At 40.7% G+C, this 23,472-nt stretch overlaps 1 protein-coding gene across 3 annotated transcripts in view; it reads right to left on the minus strand.

Annotated features, from left to right (window-relative positions):
* VSNL1 (visinin like 1) overlaps positions 1-23,472 on the minus strand; it is a 95,098-nt gene that overhangs the window by 38,528 nt on the left and 33,098 nt on the right. For all 3 annotated transcript variants that reach the window (XM_054819105.1, XM_054819104.1, XM_054819106.1), the window contains one exon: positions 14,552-14,718. In XM_054819105.1, coding sequence (XP_054675080.1) covers positions 14,552-14,713 — 162 coding nt within the window. In that variant the 5' untranslated portion in view covers positions 14,714-14,718. The remainder of the gene's footprint in view (positions 1-14,551; positions 14,719-23,472) is intronic.

The following is a 23,472-nucleotide window of genomic DNA, read 5'->3' on the forward strand; positions in this document are numbered from 1 at the left end:
TGTCATACAATATTTAAACTTTCAACTGGCTCCATCATAACAGCCAGTCACCGCAAATTCTTAGGAGTTAACCACAGCTGGATCAGCCTCTGGGCGAAGCTTTCTTATATGGCCGTAATCAACTGAATGATAATTTGGAAAAGGATCTCAGGTAGTTTCTTTTAGCTGGAAGCACAGCAGCTGTCATAATTTCTTTCTTCTTCTTCTTTTTAAGTTATGTATTATGGACCTAACAGTACTAATGCACGTACAGTGGATCTAGCAGAAGAGAAGAAGTAGTCTAATGAACCCAAAATACACACGACACTGTTTTGCTGACAGCTGCTGGGAAAAGAAACAAAGAATTAAAAAGATATGATAATATGAAGCAGGTCAGGCCAAGATTAATAGAAAATTAACAGGAAGATTAACGTTCCTAACTGGCAATCCAGAAACCAACCAGAGCACTACTCAGTCTTGTAGATGGCCACCTACAGCCTGCACACCCCGACCATGGCTGGACATCGCGCTCTGTTCACCTGCCTATTAGAAAAGGAGTTTACCATCAAATGCCATCAACAGTGGCTTTCTATAATATAACTCCTCTCCTGTAGCAAGTTGCCAATACCGTCCTTGTGCTAGTTGTAGACAGTATTTTGCCTGTACTTGCCTCATGACACTAGAAAGACCATCTGGCTAAACAGATGTGGTGATCTGATTTGTTTGGCCAATGAACTGAAAAACCCCACAATGGCCTGAATGGGAGTTCCCAGGAGTGCCCGGTCCAGCATCTTCTCTTGTGCACTTCCCTGTATACTAAATTTGTCATTTCAGGATGAGCTTGGTAACAGATTGTTTGCTTGTGGAACTTACCAAGACAGAAGGAATGTCCATACAAAAGACAAAAAGAGGTGAACATATTCTCATGGCAAAAAAATTAGTTGTAAGGCCATCTGCCATTCTTTTGCAGAGTATATCGTATGTTATAAAACAAGGAACTAGTAAAATGCAAGCCTTGGTCCCAGAGAAGGTGTCAAATCTCCTATGGATTTGAACAGGACCGTTGCCTTTTCGATCTGTTCATTTACCACCTTATTTAAAGACTTCAGTACAGTTCTCCTCAGAACCATGTATTTTATTACAGATGTATAATCTTAAACATGGAATGGATTGTCTAGATAATGTCCCCCTGCCAACATTCTCTTCATCATCTGTCTTAATTTTTAAAACCCTTAGGTTTATAAAAATATATGTAATTTTAAATCTTCCAAGGGCTTCAGCAAGTTTACACTTATCCAGCTTCAGTTTCTTCTCTTTTTAATTTCCTTTCATTTCTCAAACCTGTACTGTTTGACACCACCACCATTCAAGTAACTGGCATTACTGCCAAAAAAAAATTAAAAAATAAAAAAAAGTCAGAAAAAAAAAAAACCCAAACCTGACATAGTAAATTAGAAATGTGTAAGTTGAAAGATTAAAAGGAAGACATTTCAAAAATCTTTTTGAAGACATTTCATTTTACTTCAAGTAAAAGATCCTGGATAGTTCTATTTCTTAAAAGTGTTTCTCGGCTCCACTAACAATGAATAACGAACACTCAGCTATGCCCACTCATTTTGCTTTGCTATGCAGAATCTTGCTAGAGCTTGTAGATTCATATTTCAGAAAAGTTTTCGGCTATTGAGCCCTCCTTTGCATAAAGGATCAGGCTGGCTTTCTGATGTTGGACTGCCCTTTTCTTACGGTGGAGAGACAAATTAAAATAAAACGACCAAGCCCACATCATAGGCTGAATGAGCAGACCCAACAGCAAGTTCCTCATTATGTTGAAGTCACAGCATCCTTTGCCCAACAAGGCAGAGTTGCAGAAATTTGAAAGCTGAAAGAGGACAAAGGTACACATATCCCATCAGGCTTCACTATTCATCTAGCCAGTGCCTTAGGAGAGAAGAAAAGCAAAGCAAAGCACATTATGGTTAAGAAAAAGATGGAGATGTAGCTCAAGACTCTGCATGCCTGACAGCCAGGATTGTGCAGAATCTTGGAGATGCCAAGGTTGCATCTTCTGGCCCACTCCAGGAAGAAGAAGGGCATTTTGCTCCTTGGAGGAGAAAACTTTTGCTTTTTATTATATTTCATTCTGTGAATTTACCCCGTGAATGAAAGAATTGAGGCCCTAATAAAATAAATTAATTTTAACAATTCAAAAAGTGCATTTTTAGTCCATCATGGATTATACTTAAGAACAATTCTTACTTTGGTCAAACCTACCCTCCACCATAATGCTTTCACTTCAATGTACGTGTGACTTGTGCATTGCTACAGCTCCCTTTTGTTATACAGTAAAATGATCTACACAGTAACGAGGGATTGCTTTTCTTGTAAAGAGTTGTTTTTTTTTCCCTCTTGTTGTTCTTTTGGCTCCAAGACATGCATTCTTGTCTGCACAGTAACACGACTTCAGCTGTCCCTTGACCCAGCTATTACACCGATGTGCTGGCAGAGACTTCTTCAACCAGCGAGCTCCGTGAACTCACTCACACCACACACATACAGGACTTCCACAGAACTTTTATGCCGTTCCAGGCTTTTGCTCTACATAAAAGGGAAGGAGAAAAGGTGAAAAGTGTTCTTGCCCACTGGTGTACTTTGCAGTGACGTGGGTCATCCCACAGAAATCAATGGTCCTCTTAGGACTCCACGCTTGCTTTCATAGCATTGTTTGTAGAACAGTATTTCTATGGTCTGGAAACTTAAATATAGCCCAAAGTATTCTGGCAGTATGTAAAATGCACGCGCAGGAGCCCAGAATAGATGAGAGCAAAGAAAACGATTGAGATGAACAATCACATGGAAATAAAGAACATTGGGTACGTGTATAGAAAATGGAAACAAGTAACTGAAAACTGCCTGAAGGCAAGTACTATTGGCGATAATGCAGGGATAATGTTTTCATAGGAATTAACTGTTCTGGAGCACTTTTCCCATGTGTAAAGCACAACATACTTTTTATTCAGATAGGTTGATTTGGCAGCCTCTGTATTGCTAGCAAAAACTATTTATTGTGCCTGTGCAGGAAAAATTCCACCCTCGGATAGCCAGAACGCAGTTCTTTTATCTCACACTGACAATTGCCCGCTGGATAGAGCTCAAGAGCTAATTTTCCACTGATAGTCCACTTCTACAGGATGCCTATTAGAAGTTTGAGTGCCAAATTAATCATTTTAAAAAGTCTTTAATAATTTGGCTGCGTGTTAATGTAATTTTTATACTGAATGTGTTAAATTCTGCCTTTGGAAACAGATTTGATTTCTCTGGCGAAATGCCATTATTCTCACAGAAAAAGAGGTAACAAAAGGTACATCGCTTTAAAAGGAACTGCTGACTACAAAGACTTCTTTTTTCCATCATTTACCTTCTGTTAGTGTTACTTTTTCACTCAGCTTTATTGTCCTGGACCTGCAGATATTTTCTATATGAGTAACAATTTTCTGAGAGTGAAAATAGGGTTTCCTTACATGTTCTTTTACAGCATGTGCTCTCTTTCATGATCTTTTATGTTTCAAGGATACCCCAGGGTAGTAGACACAGGAACTGTCCTTGTTCTCCCTATTCTTGGCCGTACATTAGAATAACCCCAGAATTTATGTCTCTCTGAAAATAACATCAGGCCCATTAAACACCATTTGCCTGCTCTACAGAAAAACTCAAGGGGAAAAGAATCTTAAAAATAAATGAGCGGATAGACTAATACACCATAGGGGCTAATTTGCGGCACAGAGTTTGCAATTCTAACACAAGGCCACTAATTTGTTGGGCTTCCCTTGTCATATACTGTATTTAACTGTAGCAAGAGCTAATTGATAGACAAATAATTGCTTCTTCAAGCCAAGATTAATACAGCACATTTACAATTAAATATGACTGTTACTATTATAATCTCCCATTTTCAGAATCCTATTTTATAGACCAGCATTTCTTCCAACTCAAAAAAAAAAAAAAAGACATTAGATATGCTTTAAAGAGCTGGTTTAGACTTTAACCACAGTTTTCTTGCTGGCTTTTTAAGAACCACCATATACTGGAACTCAGAAAATGTACCTTTCTCAGGCCAAGTGTTATCTGAAGTTATTACTTTTCTTTAAAAAAAAAATCCAAACAAGCAAACAAATGCCATGTATGGACATTATATTTTAAAAAGTCAAATACTGGGAACTATGACTTCCTAAAGTAATAAATGGAGTGTTAAGGCATCTCTTGTTCTGCACAAATGAGCAACAGAAAAGAAGAAAATGGTGTGTGCAGTACCATTAGTATGAAGCTGACGCTCAGCTGTACCCTCCTGTGGCTTTAGACATACATGAAATGGTATGGCTGTATTCCTCCAAGAAAACTTTGGGATTTGGTCACCCCTAAGCAACTGTGGAGGATTACCACCTAAGTGACCTGTCCTAATTCAGAAACTGGGAGAAGTTTAATCTGTGTATATAATGTTTGTACCAAGTTTACCAACCCATGTGTAATACAAGACTCAACGTGCTGAAGATGCTTTGTACTGAAATGTAGAAATCGGACACTGAGGAGAGATTTGTTTTACTCCTGAATGAAGTTAGGACTGTTAGTGGAGTACAGGGAACAGCACCCGACGTGCCAAAGTGACACCGGCATCTGTGAGAGGGAAAGTGGGAAGCAGTGATTCAGTGGGAGGAACCAAGTGCCTCCTCTCCCGCCAGGGCTGCGGCATGTGTGTGTGGGTAGGGAGACTGAGGGGAACTGAGGACATCTGCATTTCACCGGGACCACATCCAAAGAGCATCACCTTCCAGCTACCCGTGTTTAGCAGCTGCCTGAAAAGCAGTTGGCTGGAGTTTATTCTGGTGAAAACAGATCCATGCTAGGAGGGAGGACATCTCCTGAAGTCATCCACAGGCTTTAACTGTGAGGCTTTCACAGCACAATTTCTTGTTTTAATTGGTCCATTCTTAGACAACTTATCATTTCAGTTACACCATTTAATTACATCATTATCTGCACTGACACACATTATAAAATTAGGAACTGTAATTGCTACATTAATAAACACCAACACAATTAAAAGTGTTTCCAGTACCAAAAAGGTATTTAGAAGAGGGACACAGATGTAGTCAACGCGGACACAAGAAGTAGTGGTAGCTGGAGCCTGTGAACATGAAAGCAAATTCAAGGACCGCTCCTTCTAATCAGTTCTCGTGTATTTGGTATTAGCGCTAGTGACAGGAATCACATTGCTAAAACCCATGTACCTTGGAACAGGGCTTTAACCATCTCCCAGCCTGATCGGTTTGACAGGGAGGAGCAAATTAGTGAACACCTTTCAAAGCAAGCTGTGAAGAGTCATAAGTATGCATACAGGTGTGTAATTTCCTAGTAAGGGATAACAGTAATTCGAGGGTATATCCTTCCAAATGAAAGGGGACACAGACATCTAGAAATAGCTTCATAATTGAATATACTTCTGTTGAAAGTTGCTAACAAGGTCCATATAAAATCTTATTTCAACTAATGACCTAAGAATTTTTAATTAATTTTTTTAATAGCTCTGTTAACATGGAAATAACCCCAATTGACTTTGATATTCACTTTGAGGTGAACTATAGTGTTGATTAACACTTCTGCTTATACTGCTGTTTCTCTGGACTACAGGGAGATTTTATTTCAAGCTGCATATTCAGTTCTGGGCTACCCATGCAACCAGACAGCCAAACTTCACAACTTCTCATACAGGTGGGTTTCACACCAACTTCTTCCGAGAATGTTTCATCTGTATTGCAGCAAAATGGCAAAATCTCCTCCAGTTTGAATTTCCTTGTGTTGACTACTTTACCTTCCAAACCACATGTTTTTCTCATTTTGTTTTGTTTATGATTGAATATAAAATTAAGATAGCTAGCTAATTCTCATGCCAAGTAGCGGTAAGTCATCTCAATTCAGCAATCAATAGGTTTGTCGGTGCAAACAGTCTATTCCTATGAGCCTTAATTAAACACAAAAAGATGGAAATTTACTCTCATTGCAGAAAAATAAAGTTGATATCCCAAGGTACTGGAAACGTTCAGACTATGATTAGTAGAAACCTGACTGGAATCTCAACTACTGTCTGCATGATAATAAAAAACGCATTTAACTTGGTAACTAAGCGAGCTCCCAAATGGCTCTTCATAGCACAGAACCCTGTAAAAACACCTGATGTTTCACTACCTGCATAGCTATAGCCACCCACAGCAGCGCGCGTCGCAGTGGTAACACTGATTTGCCATGTCAAAGGACCGCAAGCAGATGGAGCAGGTGGAGACGCAATGCATGGTTGCGAGAGCCATGGCCCAGACTAATCGGACCCCTTTAATTTTTGGAGTATTCACACCCAGCCACAGTGACTCACAGCCATCCAGCTGGGAAGCTCTGGAAGTACGTATCGGTAAGGCAATTTAATTTTCTGAAGGACTGCTGAGATCCCCGGGGAGGAGAGGGGGAGGTGAAGCTGGGGGTGAAGGGACTTGGTTCCGAGCACCACGTTCCTGTCCATACCTTATGAAACAAGAACGCTGTTTTCAGCCCCAGGCCTTGTGTACAAGTGAGATACTGGAAGCAGACTTTGATACCAGAGGAAAACACTTCCATGTTTTAAAACAAAATACTTTACATCATATTAGTTTACTTCAGTGCTGAAATGAAGTGCCCTGGTTTCAAAGGGTCCTTCAGGAACCCTGTAATAGCAAACAGCTTTTTTTTTTTTGTATTTTAAACAAACAGAAATGTTTAAAGTTCAAGAAATATGACAAGCTGAAGTCCCTGAAAGACCTTAGTTTGCTTTGTCTCAAGTAACAAAAACGCATGCTTACTAGCCTTCAGAACAAGTTTTAGGGTGATTCAGTTTTCCAAATCAAAGTTACTGAAGACCTAAAATACAGGTTTCCACTAACTGAATTCATTAATACGGTTAATACTAAATACTGTTACAACAAATAGTAGACCTGAACACCGTAACAGCTATGGGGCTTGGTTCTGACAGATTTTTGTTGTCTTTTTTTTCCTTGAGGTCTTTGATACTTTGTGTTAACAATGGCTCTCTCCATCCGAGTTGCACCACTCCTTCTATATTACCCTTCAGGGAAAATTGTAACCGTATTAATGAATTCAGTGTTTTGCTACAAAAATAATTACAGTATACCAAATTAATCGCTGTGATTTCTCTGAGGAATCCAACACAGAGCAAAGGTAAGTTGTAAAGGAACAAGTTCTCTTATAAAAATACATGTCAATTTTTGGAACTGGTGAGCTTCCTTCAAAATAAAAGATGAAGTAAAAGTAATTTCCACGTTATTGTTGGGAAATTTACCCAGTCTGGATTCTCTTATTGAGCTACATTGGAAACTAGGGCATGCATGTAGATGGTAAGATTTTTAAGCATTCCAGGCTGGATCGTCTTGCTCTGGCCGGACACACTCTCTCCAATGCTTTGGACTTGATATTAGTTTAGTGCCTCCAGGAACCACATATAACCACAGAATTACAGAACTATTCAATACTTACTAATAATGAGAGGTTTTGACTAAACCTTCATATCCCCACACATCTGCTGACTCTGTAAGCCCTGGAGATGCCTTCGACCAGCCAGACTGCTTTATGGATTCATGTGACCAACATTCCTGCCTCTCTTGGAGAGGGTGTCAGCATACGTTACTGAATTGCTCTAGCACTGGAAAGATTCATCCCACAAGCCTGGACACTCCACAAGCCGCTATTTGGAGCAATTAAGATTTAGCTATTTAGTTTTCATCTCTTAGAATTGTCCGACTTCCTAATTTTCTAGATTTAGAGTCTCCAGAGATTGTCTGGAGGATATGGGTCATTACGTGCTCTGCAACAGAAGCAAAGAAAAATGTATTTTAGCCTTTAAAATTAGCCACTAGCCACAATGCTGCAAAAAGAAAAGGACTTGTCCTCCTTTGCCTCTGACATGTTTTTTCTCATAACTTCCAGACTTCTACTCTCACCATTCATCTGTATAGACTTAGGTTTTAACTAACTGCTGCCTTTAAATGCCAGCTAGCAATGCGTACGGTCTTTACATGTGATGAGCGGAGCTCTCCAGACTTTAGATCCAGCTTGTAGAACTGGATGCTATGGAGCTTGCACCAGACTTCACAGGACTCGGATCTCACGATGATAAACAATTTCAAGAGCTCAGAGCAGTCCTAAGCGCTTAAATAAGGATCAGGAATGAAAATTCCCATTAGCTTCAGGGAGATTAGGATTTCAATCTAAACTGACTCCATTCTATGTTGTTAAAGGCGTTAGTATCCAGTGCTGTGATTTACAGCCGTATTTTCAGAACAGCTCACTACCCGGTGTGCTGGTCCTCTTCTGAAAATTACTGGTTTTGTTTTACTTTGCAGCTTACATGAGAATCCATGTTTATTTACTGTATTTTATTTTTCAATATGGTTGCTGATCTTTAAAGCTCTGTTTACTAAAAACAGATTTTAAAATATGTTCCGTAAAATGATATCAAGTCCAGCCATTATTTTTCCTGGGATCAGCACAGAGACAGAAATGTAGCAGAAAGGCATGTTACCAGTATCCTCCCCTTCTCCAAATCATTCAAAGTCAGCTTCAGAGTTAACACTGCCTTTGGGGTTTGTTTGATTTTGGTTTTATATGTAAGAAACATTCTGGCCCTTTGTTCTAAATTCATGCAGCACAATTTCAGCTTCTGTTTGAAACATATAATAAGCCTCTTATGTGGTTTTCTAGTAGACCTGCATTTTGGCACAGCACCTGCCTATTCATGTTTAGAAGGAGAAGGAGGAGGAGGAATAATGGCAGAAGCAGTTTTCCATGGAAAACATCCAGGCAACAAGACCATGCCTTTTTTTTTTTTTTTTTTTTTTAACTAAGTCCTGTATATGAAAAGCAATCACGATCTCTTTTGGTTTTAAAGTTATCAGATCCCCATTTTAATACAGCTTTGGAGCACTAAACATATACTTCATCCTGAAAAGCACTCCCCTGTGATAATGCTGGACCACAAATACATTTGCTTTTCAGCATACTGCTTTTTTGATTCTGCTATACTCATTTTCCTTTCACAGGAAATTTCACTGCACTTCTGGTGAAAGGTTTTTTTACTCTTTAGGAGCACTTGTTTCTAATGATTTTACTGTAATTGTCTCAAATGTGCAGAATTGTATTAAGTAAGTGCTTAAGGAATGCATTAAGAATCTACCTCGTAGATTATTCTACAAACCCCACCAAAGCAAAACTTCCACTGATGCCAATAACGTTAGTTAGTTCTTTCTAGCCTCTATTTGCCTATCTACATATGTGCTGCTTCTTATAGAGTCACCTTGTAATGTCCCTGGATCAGAGCTACTTCTTGCTTTACTTGTTTGCATCCAATGCTATTTCAGATTGGCTCTAACGTAATGATAATCATTTTATTATTCCATACCGGTTTTAAAAATTCATTAACACAGCAGTACTACAAAGCTGTTTAAGGATTTTTTGAGAGTCATGTTTATAAATAAAGAAATACATACGATGTTTTCTGTGTTGCAGTTAAATTTAGGTGGTGCATCCAACAAGCATACTGCCATATTGTCCAGGAAGACTGCTAGCACCCCAGATGTCATCTTCTGGAAGGCAGCAACAGGATGGGCTAATATCACTGTATGAGTAGATACATCAGTATTTTTGATAATCTCCACAATTTCAAAACATGCTGTAGTTCTTTAGCAATACAGGATTGGTATAATATACCTAAATATATTAATTAATTAGGTATAATATACCTAATATTGGTATAATATACCTAAAATGTACTCCTACTATAGGGAGAACTTAAGTGGCCAAACTGCACTCGTAAAACCAGCACAGTTCTTCCAGTTAAAAGAGATGATCCCGGGAAAATCAGTTTCTGCCAGTGTAACTGCATCTACGTTAGGGGCATCTGTAAACACAGCTGTTCTTTCCTGGAATCCCACTTCTTCAGAGCCACTGAAAGCCTGAAACACAGCTCTAACCCAACATTTTGAGGAGCTCTGTGCCATCTTTAGAAAGATGCTAGTCTGTCTTAAAAATCTGGATAGAGAAAAAGAGGCTGCAAATATATCCACTTAAATTTCAATAGATTTTTGAGATTCTTTTGTTCTACACATATTAAATTGAAGGACTAGAAATCAATTCCCTTCAAGGCAGGAAATGTGAGATAGAAGCCAAAAATATGACAAACCATTTGATTGTAATTAATCAAATGGCATCACTACTTTTTTTAATTTAGACTTTCTCTATAAAACCCCAAAACATAGCTAAATAATAGATGTGTAATAAATTCACAAAGCAAATCACGTTTTTAATGCTAGCATTATATCATGATCACTCCCAACCCTACCCTTCCAGTTAAAGGACCATTGGTGCTTGCTTCTGTTCCTAATCCAGAGGATATGCTTCTCATGTTCAGTGACCCAGTTCCAAGAAGTATCACAATATAGAAGCCTATTTTCCACTTAATAAACATGCATAATTGCTGTGAACATTAGTACTGATTATGCACACTTACACACTCCAGGGCATATTCATCTAAACTCGGCGAATTCAAAAGATCTGAAGGAAAATGTATTTGGCCCTCTAGACTGCAAGAAACCCTAAAGAATGATAGGAACAGTCCAGAATGTTTTATTAGTATATTTTATTTTAATGACACTTTCACATATTAATTCCTTCAGCTCTCTGCCCACAAGGCTAATGATATTTTATGTAAGATAAAAGAATTAAGGACTTTTTAGGATAGAAAAAAGGAACATGAAGAAAGCAAGTAAGGATTAAGCTTAATAGTTAGGATATTCACTTTGAAAATGGAAACTGTAGGTTCCAGCCTGTCCGACGCTACTTACCACTATTTCCCGCAGAAAAAGAGGTTAATTGGGATATTGCCAGCAGCCCAGTCTCATCCCAGGTAGAGCAACGAGAGGGTGAGCAGTGCAGATTCAAACTCTTTACGGGGACATGGTAACTGATTAAGAGTTTCCTACAGCTTGATGAGTACTTAAATCACTGTGGTAAAGATAAGGCACTCACATTATCTTCGTTACTTAAGAGAGAAAGAAAAAGGATTCCAGTCACTTGATTTTGCTTTGACTTCTAATGTCCCAGATAGTTCTCTGCAGGAGAGGTTTGAAAGATGCAACTCCCATATGAAAACAGATGCATATACCCTAGAGAAATGTAGAATTTAATACAAATTCCTGTCCTGAGCATTACCTTGTGGTTTTGCATTGGCACATTTGTTTACAACATGCTGGCTCCATTTTCAGCTTCCTCAGAATGGTATCCACAAATTTCTCCCTCTCCCAAGCTCTGTGCAGACTGTCGGGACAGCTAACTTTGTGTTTCAGCATTTTGGTCTCTTTGTGGTTCTGGGCTTATAGTATATAAACAATTCTTCATTAAACTGTTTCAGAAACTGCTGAAGCATTCACCTCATTCAGCACCATGGAAGGAAACACGAGCCCTACTAGTTTGCCACAGATTCTGGATCCCAAGAAGAATCTATCCACTCAAAAATGTACCAATATTTTTTACTGAACCTGTTAGATTGCAGACAATGCTAAATATGCAACAGTATAAAGTACATTTCCTCCTATTAGCTGCTTATTTAAAACAGGTATTCTTGACTAAATATTTTTATAGACACTTCCACTTAAAGTGCTGCAAATAATTTTTCTGTAGAGACTGTTTGTATAACTGCCATTTATTTTAAGCACTGCATGATTTGTATTCATAATGGAAACTTCAATAGCAAGGGCTTCCAAGCGAAGCTAGAGTAATTCCCCCTTTAGTCAATACAGTCTTCATCCACATCGGTAAACAGCACAGTACAATTGATGCAAACACGTAGAGTGGAAGAGTTAAGTGTTGAGGACCTGACATCCACATCACACATCCCAGGACACATCTTCTGGTTACATTTCATCAAAAAAAATGCAGTTTCTGTGCCCCAAGATTGTGCACCCCACTCTGTAATTACGATGGAAGAGCAGTAAGTGGAGACAATGAGGCAATTCGCAGCAAAATAATGCTAGGATATAGCCTCAAATGGTTTTGCTCTTTAAGTTAAGGATATTTTCCATTGTGTATGAGTAAAAGAAAAGATGAGCTTTCTTTGCATCTTAGTCTGATGACAAACACCTTTTTATCATTCCACATGAAAAAGTGCCACACAACTCTCATGAACAAAGAAATGGTGTCATCTTAAGAAAATGTAAATCTGAACAGAAGGTAAGTCTTGTATTTCTTTTCCAAATATATTTATTGATGGGAATTTTCTTCAATAAAATCCAGTTCAGACCAAGAGATATAATGTCATCCCTCTCAACTATAAGTTCATGCAAAGGAATTATTAATCAATACATGCTTCATGCATTTTCACCCTGAATATGCATTGAAGGAACTGAAGTGCTGTAAATGTGATCAGAAAGATTTGGGTCTCCTGTTGGTGGCTCCTCCTGAAAAGATCAAATTGTGCATCTGGGGTTTTGTCTGCAGCGAGCAGCCGGGGCAGGCAGAAGGTCCTGCACAGGAGAAGTCTCCACCACTGACAGCACTCAGACCATTAGCTCCTCTGAGAGCCCAGGGCCATGATTTTACAAGCATTTCTGTGACAGAAGGAGAAGTAAAGCTCTGGATTTACTACAGCTAATCGTATTTCTCCTCTGCAAAATCAGTATTTCGCCCTGTATATAGACATTATATATAGAATGACAATAAACTGGCCTAAATATATGAAAGTACCATTACAGAGCAGATCTCAAATCCCGTAACCACCAAAGCAAGGGAGAAAATCTTATTTGATGTGCATATCTAAAAATATATGAGGCCATAAAACTAAAAGCTAGATATTGCAACTTAGTAAGACTACAGAGCTGTCTCCAAATTTCAAGAGCAAAATACTGCTGTGTTCTTCATGTTATTTTTGCACTACCATTTCTGTAACCACGATATTGAATTTACTCTCCGATATTTCTTCATGAGTGAAGTATCTTGTGAAATATCTGTGAACACTTCAAACACCCCTTTGAAGGGAGGAAGTCCTAACAGTTTTGAGCTATTTTCAGAAGATATCCTTCCCCATAATACACAAAATCATCATTAAAAAAAAAAATAATCCCTTTACTATGATTTGCCAGAAAGAAAATAGTGATTTCTAAAGAGTTAAACAGTTGATGCACTTTATTAGGAACCCGTATTTTGTAAAGACCATTTACTTTCCTCAGAAACATGTAAGAGAAATGATTAGATGTCTGATCTTGTGGATGTGCACCTAGCACTCCTTAAAATGGAAGCTATAAATTATCAGTCAATAAATAGCACAATACCTGAGGCAGTAAAAATTCTTTCATCTGAAAATAAGTTATTACAAAATCAGTCATTTCTTAAGAAAAGGATTGTGAGGCAACATCTTGAGCCATAAATATTAAAATATGAAGACAGAAGCTTATTTATGTAAGCTGGAGTTAGCAGTTTTTGTTAGACCCCTCATAAGAAGGAAGAAGAGGCTAAGTAATAATTTGCAGAGTGATCTGGTCCAAGGCTGAAGAAATTTAGGAAAGGACTGTAGCATGCATTTCAGGGAAGAGGCAGTCCCACTCGTCTGCAGAAATTGTCAGTGTGCTCAATATTAACTACTTCCATTTGAAAGGCTTTTTTCTTTTTATTCAGCCTCACATTGTATTTATGAACCGTTCTGATCCTACTGTTCATCATCGCCATCCAATATTTCTCCTAATTAAAATTACTTTGAAGTCTCTGACCTTTAGGCAGACACTTAATTCTGAATTAAAATATAATTATCTTTGTAACATGAATACACTTCTTATGCTGCCCCCGTGCTCTTCTTGTTACAGAATAAATACATAATAAATGTAAGGAAAAGACTATATTGAACTTGATAAAACAATGAAAAATAAGAAGAAAATAAACTGAGCAGCCTGGTTTTCCTTTCATATATAATGAGGGCAAAGAGACAGTGGGGAAAAAGGAAAGGCAATACTTAAAATTTAGAGAAATAAATCCTTTGTGTACAATGCGTAATTTATCTGCAGGACATACTGCCACGAAACTTCACCACGTTTGCTGAAACCAAAAGAAGGACAGTTTTTTATATGAGTAGGTCCAGCAGTCACACGGTTTATATTCCTGTGGTATTATGCAGGTACAGTGTGGTTTATTGAACAGGACCACAACCACTCTTTGAAGGTGAAAGAGGCCCATAAATTACAGAACACAGAACAATGTATTTCTTGTGTGTAAATCACAGCTTTTTTTCTAAACTTTTGGTTATGGTCACTGTAGCTAAACGAATCGCCGGTAGGATGAAGGTAGCGCTTCCCATTTATCTCCTCGTCTTTACCATTGCTTCTCCTAGCAAAGGTATTCCTTAGTCTAAATGAATGGCAGCTCTTGACCGTATGCTTGCTTTACAATACTTTGCAACCTTTTCTATGGCCATATAATAGGAACTTAATACATAACTTACTTTTACGTAGAGCTGCTGAAACTCTTCAAGGTTCAGTCTACCACTTGGACAGTCCTTTAGAAATCCCTTGTACCACTGTTTTAGCTCATGTTCATTGAACTCCGTGCTCTTCACCAGATCCTCCATCACCTCAGGGGCCAGCTTGCTATTCTGTTTCCCCATTCTGCCTTAAGAAGAAATAAATAAATACAATTAGCCGAGTTGCTGTGAACATTTTAAACTAGAATTAGCGATAAAGCTCGAACGCATCACTTGTTTCGTACTCAATGCTGCTTTTAGTCAAAAGCAACTTTACAGATTCGCTAGTGAACAGGAACCTAACCTATGCTTGAACACGAGAGGCTGAAAATGGTGAAAAAGGCAACACTCTACTTTCATTTAGAAGTCTGAAGGTCTGGAGACAGACTTCTCATTCACCTTCACATTAGGTAATTTCTAGCTTTTCTTTACACTAAGGCTGAAAAAGATGACTTCATTATTTCTTTGAATTTAACACAAATTTTTCACAGATTCAGGGATGGCCACAGACTTCCTCTTTATCTTCGTCTTGAAAATCTATCCGGATATGACACCCACGTTAGGAGCTACTGCTCACAGGTACAAGGCTGTGGACACACAGGCTTGTAACGTACAGCGCTAGATGCTCCACTGCGAGGAAGCAACGGGAGAGTCCTCACACTTGGTCTCAAAAAATGGTGAAACCAAACTGGAGAAAAAAAAAAAGTAATTCTTATATATATGCACATATGTGTGTATAAATACACATATGTATATATATGTATATGTATATATTTACTGCATAGTTGATACACAATAGCTTATATTTCATCACTGTTAACTCTGGAGATATCCACTATTTTTGTTATATACATTTTGCATACACACATAAATATTAAACAAAACATACAGAAATACAAAATATGCATGTGTGTATAGATAAATAGAGTAATTTCAGTACTACTCATGTTGGCCCTTTGAGATATTTCCAGGTCCTTTGATCTTTGATCAAAGATGTCCTTTGAGAGAACTTTTGAGAAATCCTTTAACTTTTTCCCAACCGTATCCTGGGGTGCATCAAGCACGGCATTGCTAGCCGGTCTAGGGAAGTGAGTGTCCCACTCCACACTGCGCCAGTGCGGCCTCGAGTACTGCGCGCAGTTTTCGGTGCCACAGTACAAAAAGGACATAAAACTATTGGAGAGTGTCCAAAGGAGGGCAACAAAGATGGTGAAGGGTCTAGAGGGGAAGACGTATGAGGAGAGGCTGAAGTCCCTTGGTTTGTTCAGCCTAGAGAAGAGCAGACTGAGGGGAGACCTCATCGCAGCCTACAGCTTCCTCACGAGGCGGAGCGAGGGGGCAGGTGCTGATCTCCTCCCTCTGGTGACCAGTGATAGAACCCGAGGGAACGGAATGAAGCTGTGATGGGGGAGGTTTAGGTTGGATATTAGGGAAAGGTTCTTCACTGAGAGGGTGGTCGGGCACTGGAACAGGCTGCCCAGGGAAGTGGTCACAGCACCGAGCTTGACTGAGTTCAAGAAGCGTCTGGACAGCGCTCTCAGTCATATGCTCTGATTCGGCTGGTCCTGTGTGGAGCCAGGAGTTGGACTCGATGATCCTCATGGGTCCCTTCCAACTCTGGATATTCTATGATTCTATGATTCTACTACAGTTTGTTTCATGACAGGAGATGTCTTCCAGTTATTTTTTAATCAGATGACAGACAGTACTTAACTTGTCCTGTACAGCACTGCAAAGCGATGAATAATTTCTTTCCTGAGCCTAGCTTAGCATTTCCATTTTTATCTCCCAGTATAGCATCTGTCTCTAATGACAGCACCACATTTAATGCATTGATTTCTAGTCCGTATCACCACCCATTCCTGATAGTAATCTATTGCTTTTGGCATCTTCCCCTATGTCAAAGGGCAAGTTTCTTTCTCCTCAGAAGCACATACTTTGCTCTGTTCCAATAAATCAATATATTTATACAACTTCCTTTACGGGAACCTTCCTTAAGCAGGCACAAAGTTACCCATTCCTCCTGGTTGTGTGTGACCAACACATCCCCCAGTGCCATACTACCGGTGGCACCAGGTCTCTTCCTGAAACACCTCATGGCCCCTCTCCTCTTTGGCCATGGTCCTCCCCAGTCTGTCCTCACCCCCTCCCACAGCCCCCAGCCCACCAGGACAACCAGGGATGCTGTCAAACCCCTTTGCCAGGACAGCACCCAACTTGACCGCACAAACGTCCCCAACACAAGAAGGAAGGTGTCTTTCCTCAAAGCATTCAGCTGGTACAAAGTTGGGAAATTTGGTCGTCAGAAAGTACAAAGTGCCACAATCCATTGGGATAGAAACTCCAGCCAGAAATGCCTCCACACCTTCGGGACACAGCTGTTAGAGAAGTGTGCTGTGCACAGATGTAACTGGAGGTGGAAGTGGGCCACCATTTCTTCGGGTGCTTCCAGCAAGCAGATCCTCCTTCCCCAGGCTCTACACATCCTCGCTCTACCAACACTGTGTGATGCTGCAGGGCTTTCTTGCCTGAGGCCCTGCCTCCTCTCTGAACTACAAGAACCTGCTGTGAGGACTCACACAGCTGGTAATTAAGGGCAGCACACTGCTTGCTCTAAACTCACTTTGAAGCCTTGCCAAGCTCCCATCCACACATTTTGGTAAACTTAGCACAAATATGGGAGAGTTTAACCTTTCAGTTAATTGCCGTAGGCCTAATTGTACATGCAGATGTCCCAGAAATTAGCCATTTTGACCAAATGACAGGTTTGCAATTTATAGTATTTACAACAATTGCCCTAGCCTTATCTTTGAAGTCCCCATCTTCTCATGTATGACATTGACCTAATTTGGCATAATCTGAACTTAAATCCCATAGAGACTAAAGTATACCAATACAGTTATTTCTCCAGCTCCTACTCAGATGGCTTTTAAGTGAAAAAATAGACTGTTTTGTTTTAATCTTTAAGGGACCTGTTTATTTCCTCATTTTTCTTTTTTCTCCTTTAAACTGTGTTACCCTTCGCAGTCATAAGGTGCTTTGCTTAGGACCCAGAGGACCCTTAAAGATTCTCAGTAATTACAGTAACTACCTTAGGTAGACTCATAAGGCATCTTCCGGCTCTCTTAATTTAGCCATGTGTGCTTTTACTTGACTCTTTTCACCTGGATTCTTATCCCCGTTCATATTTAACTCAGTGACATTTACACCTGAACAAAAGCATCTTCAATGGGCAAAGATCAGGTGGTTTTGACTGACAAATTTTCTGCAATAGCAACTTTTCTGTATTTATCGCGTTAGCTTTACAGCCCTTGGACCTGGCACTGCACAGCGACGGAAGCAGACAGAACTGTGAATCCCAGCACCATCCTCCAAAGTTAGCTACGCTGTTTTCAGTAATGTGGACATAAAACATTGTAGAAAATGGAGTGGGTCTGCACCTATGTAAGAATATATGAATAAAGAGCTGGACAAACGTACCCACACATAATCTTTTCTATCATCAGATTCAGAGTAACAAGACAGCAGTTTTCTGCCTCTGTGATACAGGTCCTTAGTTTTGCTCAGCTGCTTGTTCTGCCATAGGTTGTCCAATAAGCCCCAAACACCTTCCAGCCATCCCTGATGTACCTCACCACATAACATCCTCTAGCAAATGACAAGAAAACCACAGCTGACATCTTGATAAACACTTTCAGTAACTATTTGTTCCACAGAACCACATCAATAGTTGAGAAAGGTATAATTTGGGACTGCTGGGTTCTGTACTCTGATTTGGTGCTCCAGCACAGTACAGTGCATAATCTGCCTGGCTCTGTTTGAGACGAGGGACTGAACAAGCTGACCAAGCCAGTGACAATGCCTTCCTGTAATTAGAGGCACTCATTCGTTCTTCTCATTTTAAAGTTCTTTTCTTATGGAACTGAATTACAATCTGCAAGAAAGCTCAAGAGCCTCATACAATTATCAAATATAAACTCACACTTCTGGGTCTGGGAGATCTGGCTTATTTGGGAATAAAAAATCAAATACATAGATTATCTAACATCTTCTAGAGTTCATTGAATCTCTTATTATTATTGAAAAAGTACAATCACCCATTAGCAATGAATATGCCACTGCCAACACATTTTTCATTTTCTAAAATGAAAACTTTTTTTAATTAACTTATAATCATGGTTTCCCAAACATGGTTTTTTCCTTGAGAAAATCTATGAATATGCATTAAGAAAAGACAAGAGAGAACAGCTGCACAATCGCTAAGTTTTCAAGAAGAGGAAAGGTCACTCTGCAAGCATTTCTTTGTTTAGTAAATTATATTATTTTAAACTATAAATTGCCTTCCAACTTCCATACTTCCAACCATGCAATGTGTCAATCCATGCATTGTTACTCAACTTCTGTGGTGTTTTCTGAGTGGCAAAAATCATGAAAGGGGAAAAAACAACAACAAAAAACCAAACCAACAACAACAACATAAAAGCAACATGCTTCATTTCCAAATCATTATTGGGTAGAGATTCACGATAAACAAGGAACCAGGTACGTGGGCGGCACTTAGCATTAGTAAAGGTGTCAAGTCTCTTCCCAATGAGACTACTGTGGCAGGAGAATCCTTATTAATATTAGCAAAGGCAACACGATCCAGAGTAGAGACCAAGAAAAACACTAGAACTCCACTGTTGTGCCACAAGCAGCAACAGCAATGAAGGCTGAGTTTAAAAAACACATCCTCTTGGCTGAAATGCTGCAGAGTCAGCTACCCAGAGAAACAAGCTTTTCAGAAACACTTAGTAAAGTACTTAATTAAGTAACACCTTAATTGCTGTTTTTACGGGTCCATAGGAAGGTCAGGTTTAAAAGATGGAACTTTACAAAGCAACCAGCCCCCAACGTGAAGCAGTCTGGGCTGTGCCAGCAGCAGGCAGGGACAACGCGAGGATGTATTTGCCCGCTCTTTGCCCCGCTGGACCTCAGGAGGTCCACGCCAGGCAGCCCAGGGAAGCAGGAAAGGGCTGCAGCAGCAGCTGGAAGTTACTCTAAAATGACTCAGCAGCGTGGCTTAACAAACTGATTTTATATGATTTACTGGGGGCTTTGGAGGTAATGGACATTAAGTCACATGCAGGAAGAGGAAGACAGTTCTTCCAATTTTAAGACCATACCTAGTTTTAAAACAGTTTTTCCCTGGTTTTATCTATTGTTTGGTATCTTTCCTGCAATGCTATCACATGTCCCACACATGCTTGTGCTGTTTCAAAAGCTCTCCGATCCACACGGTCATCATCCAAACCTCCTGGCCACTAGAAAAGTTTTTCCCCCAAAATATTTTACAGCAATTCCTGCACAGGTTTATCAGGTCTGCCTCTCCCGCTTGGCTTGCCAGTACTAAACTGCCAGTGTGAGCATAGTTTTACAAACCAAAATTTTATTAAAGACCTAAGAAGAAGAAGAAAAGTTAAAGTTCAATAGCAAAATGTGACTTATGAAAGCGTGTTTGCTGTTTAACAATTTCAAAACACCCCCAAACAGTTGCTAGCACAGCTCCATTCCCACCTGCTCCCTCCTTCCCCTCCTCTCCATTCCCCTTTGGCCTCCTCGGCAACTGTCCAATGTTCAAAGGGACCAAGTGCAAACAGATATAATTCTGGCTGTTCCTAAGGAAGAGTAAACTGAGTGCTGCTGAAGATTTCATATTTGTGCTGAAAAAGGACCTAAATTCCTTTGAGAAGATAGAACCAGCAATGCCCAACCACGTCTTTAAAAACCCAGTTCTGTGTCATTTTGCTTGCTTTCCTTAAACCCAGTTATATAAAACCATTTTCTTCTCAAGTTGCATTAGGAAAACTGTTGCCGGCAGGTTGAAGGAGGTGATCCTTCCCCTCTGCTCAGCACTGGTGAGACACATCTGGAGTGCTGGGTCCAGTTCTGGGCTCCCCAGTACAACAGAGACGTGGACATACTGGAGTGAGTCCAGTGAAGGGCCACAGAGGTGATGAAGGGACTGGAGCATCTGTCATGCAAGGGAAGGCTGAGAGAGCTGGGGCTGTTCAGCCTGGAGAAGAGAACACTCAGGCGGTCTTATCAATGTCTGTCTAAATATCCAACAGGGGGGGACAAAGATGGTAGAGCCAGCCTCCTGTCAGAGGTGCCCAGAGAGACAAGAGGCAATGGGCGCAAACTGAAGTTCAGGAAATTCTGTCTGAATGTAAGAAAATGGTTTTTTACTGTGCACGTGATCAAACACTGGAGTAGGTTACCCAGAAAAGTTGTGGAGTCTCCATCCTTGAAGATACTCAAAACCCAAGTGGACAGAGCTCTCAGCAATCACCTCTAGCTGAGCTGGCTTGAGCAGGGGGTTGGACTAGAGCATCTCCAGAGGTCCCCTCCAACCTCAATGATTCTGCGAAACAGTTAGGCGGAAATGGGGCAGTCATACCGCCAAACTTTTGGTATCCACGGTAGCTTCCTAGTTTCGCTAAATTCTCTCCATGGGTGGCTGACAGAAAAAGGGCTCATCCAAAGGCTCATCTGGAGATGTGCTGGTGACTGCAGTCACCTCCCTCCCCTCACTGACTCCAGGAGCGCAGGGAGACTTGTCTTATGTCCCTGGGCACAAGCACCTAACTGAACGGGGCTACCCCAACTCACCTCAGTACAGTTTGGCCGCTTTGACATCTGCCCATGTTCATGCTCTTGTTTTCCCAGTAATCCTGCATGAGCTGAAGGGGGTAGTCAACCAGCATCTCTGCAGCCTCATGAGATCTGTGCGTTAAATGAGTTCCCTTGTATGGTGCATGTTTTTCTTGCTCTTCCCTGGCTCTGAGAAATGGGAATGAGTCGTGTGGACTACGCCAGAAGCAAATGACAACGCTCACTTTGCCAGCTCAGCTGTGCTGGCAGGCACTCATTAGGTTGGAAGGAAAGCTGTGCTTCATCCCCACCCCTCTGCCCACTCCCAGCCCACAAGCTCCCACAGGAACGTGCTGACTCCTGGGGACTACATGTGAAATCCAGGCATTGAGCAGGCAAGTGTGGTGGGTGTCTTTGCAATCTTTGACACAATACAAATCTATAAACGGCACATTAAACACTCTATAGACTCCAACATACATACATATATAGGGGTAACAAAACCCAAAACAATTACATGCTGGGGAAAGGAGAGGTCTACGTGTATGATCTACAATAACAGAATAATTTTCATATTATATTGGAGCAGGCTGTTTATCAAATTTCCAGCTGTGTGCTGATAATAACTATAACTCCTGACAACTCCCAGCATTGTTCCTTTCTCCTCAGGCTACTTCTGACACTGCCTTTTCTCTACTAATATCAGCATGAAGAATAGATAGAAGCAGGCTATCAGGCCACACAGATGCTTCATTCCTTCAAATACGCTTACTGTTTCACAGAAGAAGAAATCCTGAGCTGTAGCCTGTCTTTCACACACAAAAAACCCAACGATTTCATATCCAAAACTCCATGGGAGTAAGTGCCCAAGGAACAGTACCTGTGGAAGAGGAATTTTCCCATCTGAACCAAAGGCTACAACTAAAATGACCTTGTCCAATGGCGTCACTTCAACGGTGCATGACACCAAGCTGAGTGATGCAGTTGATATGCTAGAGGAAAGGGATGCCATCCAGAGGGACCTTGGCAGGCTGGAGAAGTGGGCCTATGAAAACCTCATGAGGTTCAACAAGGCCAGCTGAGGCTGGGGCCTGTATCAATACAGGCTGGGGGATGAATGGATTAAGAGCAGCCTACAGAGAAGGACCTGGGGATACTGGGGCCCCCAGTACAAAAAAGACATGGAGCTGTTGGAGTGAGTCCAGAGGAGGGTCACAAAGATGATCAGAGGGCTGGAGCACCTCTCCTATGAGGACAGGCTGAGAGAGTTGGGGTGGTTCAGCCTGGAGAAAGCTCCAGGAACACCTTACTGTAGCCTTTCAAGGAGTTTATAAAGGGGGCTTATAAGAAAGTTGGAGAGAGAATTTTTACGAAGGGCAATGGTTTTAAACTGAAAGAGGATAGATTTAGACAGGATATAAGGAAGAATTTTTTTTACTATGAGGGTGGTGAGACAATGGAACAGGTTACCCAGACAAGCTGTGGATACCCCCTCCCTGGAAGTGTTCAAGGCCAGGTTGCACAGAGCTTTGAGCAACTGGATCTAGTGAAAGATGTCCCTGCACATGGCAGGGCAGGCTGGACTAGATGATCTTTAAAAGTTCCCTCCAGCTCAAACCATTCTCTGATTCTATGCTTCCAAGGCAACTTGTGAAGCACCTCCTCACATCAGCTGTCAACGCAATTTCTAAGCCAGGGATGACTGCGAGCCCCGTCCTATACGTTGCGTACCAGAACCACACTGGAAAGGGAAAGCCCTTTTTTCTCCCAATATGTGCAAAAGATGAAGATATTTTAGAGGAGAAGGTTCTGGTACTGTTGCATGATACCATACAGATCTTTTAATATGCCGACACCAAGTAAGTACTACACAATATTAAACTTGTTGAAAAAGGGGTCAGTCGGCTCAGAAGGAACTAGTGCTGGCAGTTGTCTTTCTCCCTTCACTGTCTCTCCTGTAAGCCAGACAACTGGATCCTCTTCAGTGACCAGGAGCCTTTACTTCACAACACACACTGCATCGTGTCGTGGCATCTGTGGCTCTCCAAAATCCCTGCGGGTGAAAGGCTCCCTCACTTGGCTCAGTCCCATCCTCCTACTTCTCTCTCAAAACCCATGGATCCAAACACACAGCAGCTCCACGCCTGCACTTTGTCAGCAAGGAAAAAGGGCTGTGACAACCTGTAGGAGTGGAAGATGAAAGCAATCCACCTCCAGGTGTTTATTATCAGGGCAGAAAAGCCAGACAATGAATACCAACCCAGACACTG

Source organism: Grus americana, chromosome 3 (genome assembly GCF_028858705.1).
Source record: "Grus americana isolate bGruAme1 chromosome 3, bGruAme1.mat, whole genome shotgun sequence".
Lineage (NCBI taxonomy): Eukaryota > Metazoa > Chordata > Aves > Gruiformes > Gruidae > Grus > Grus americana.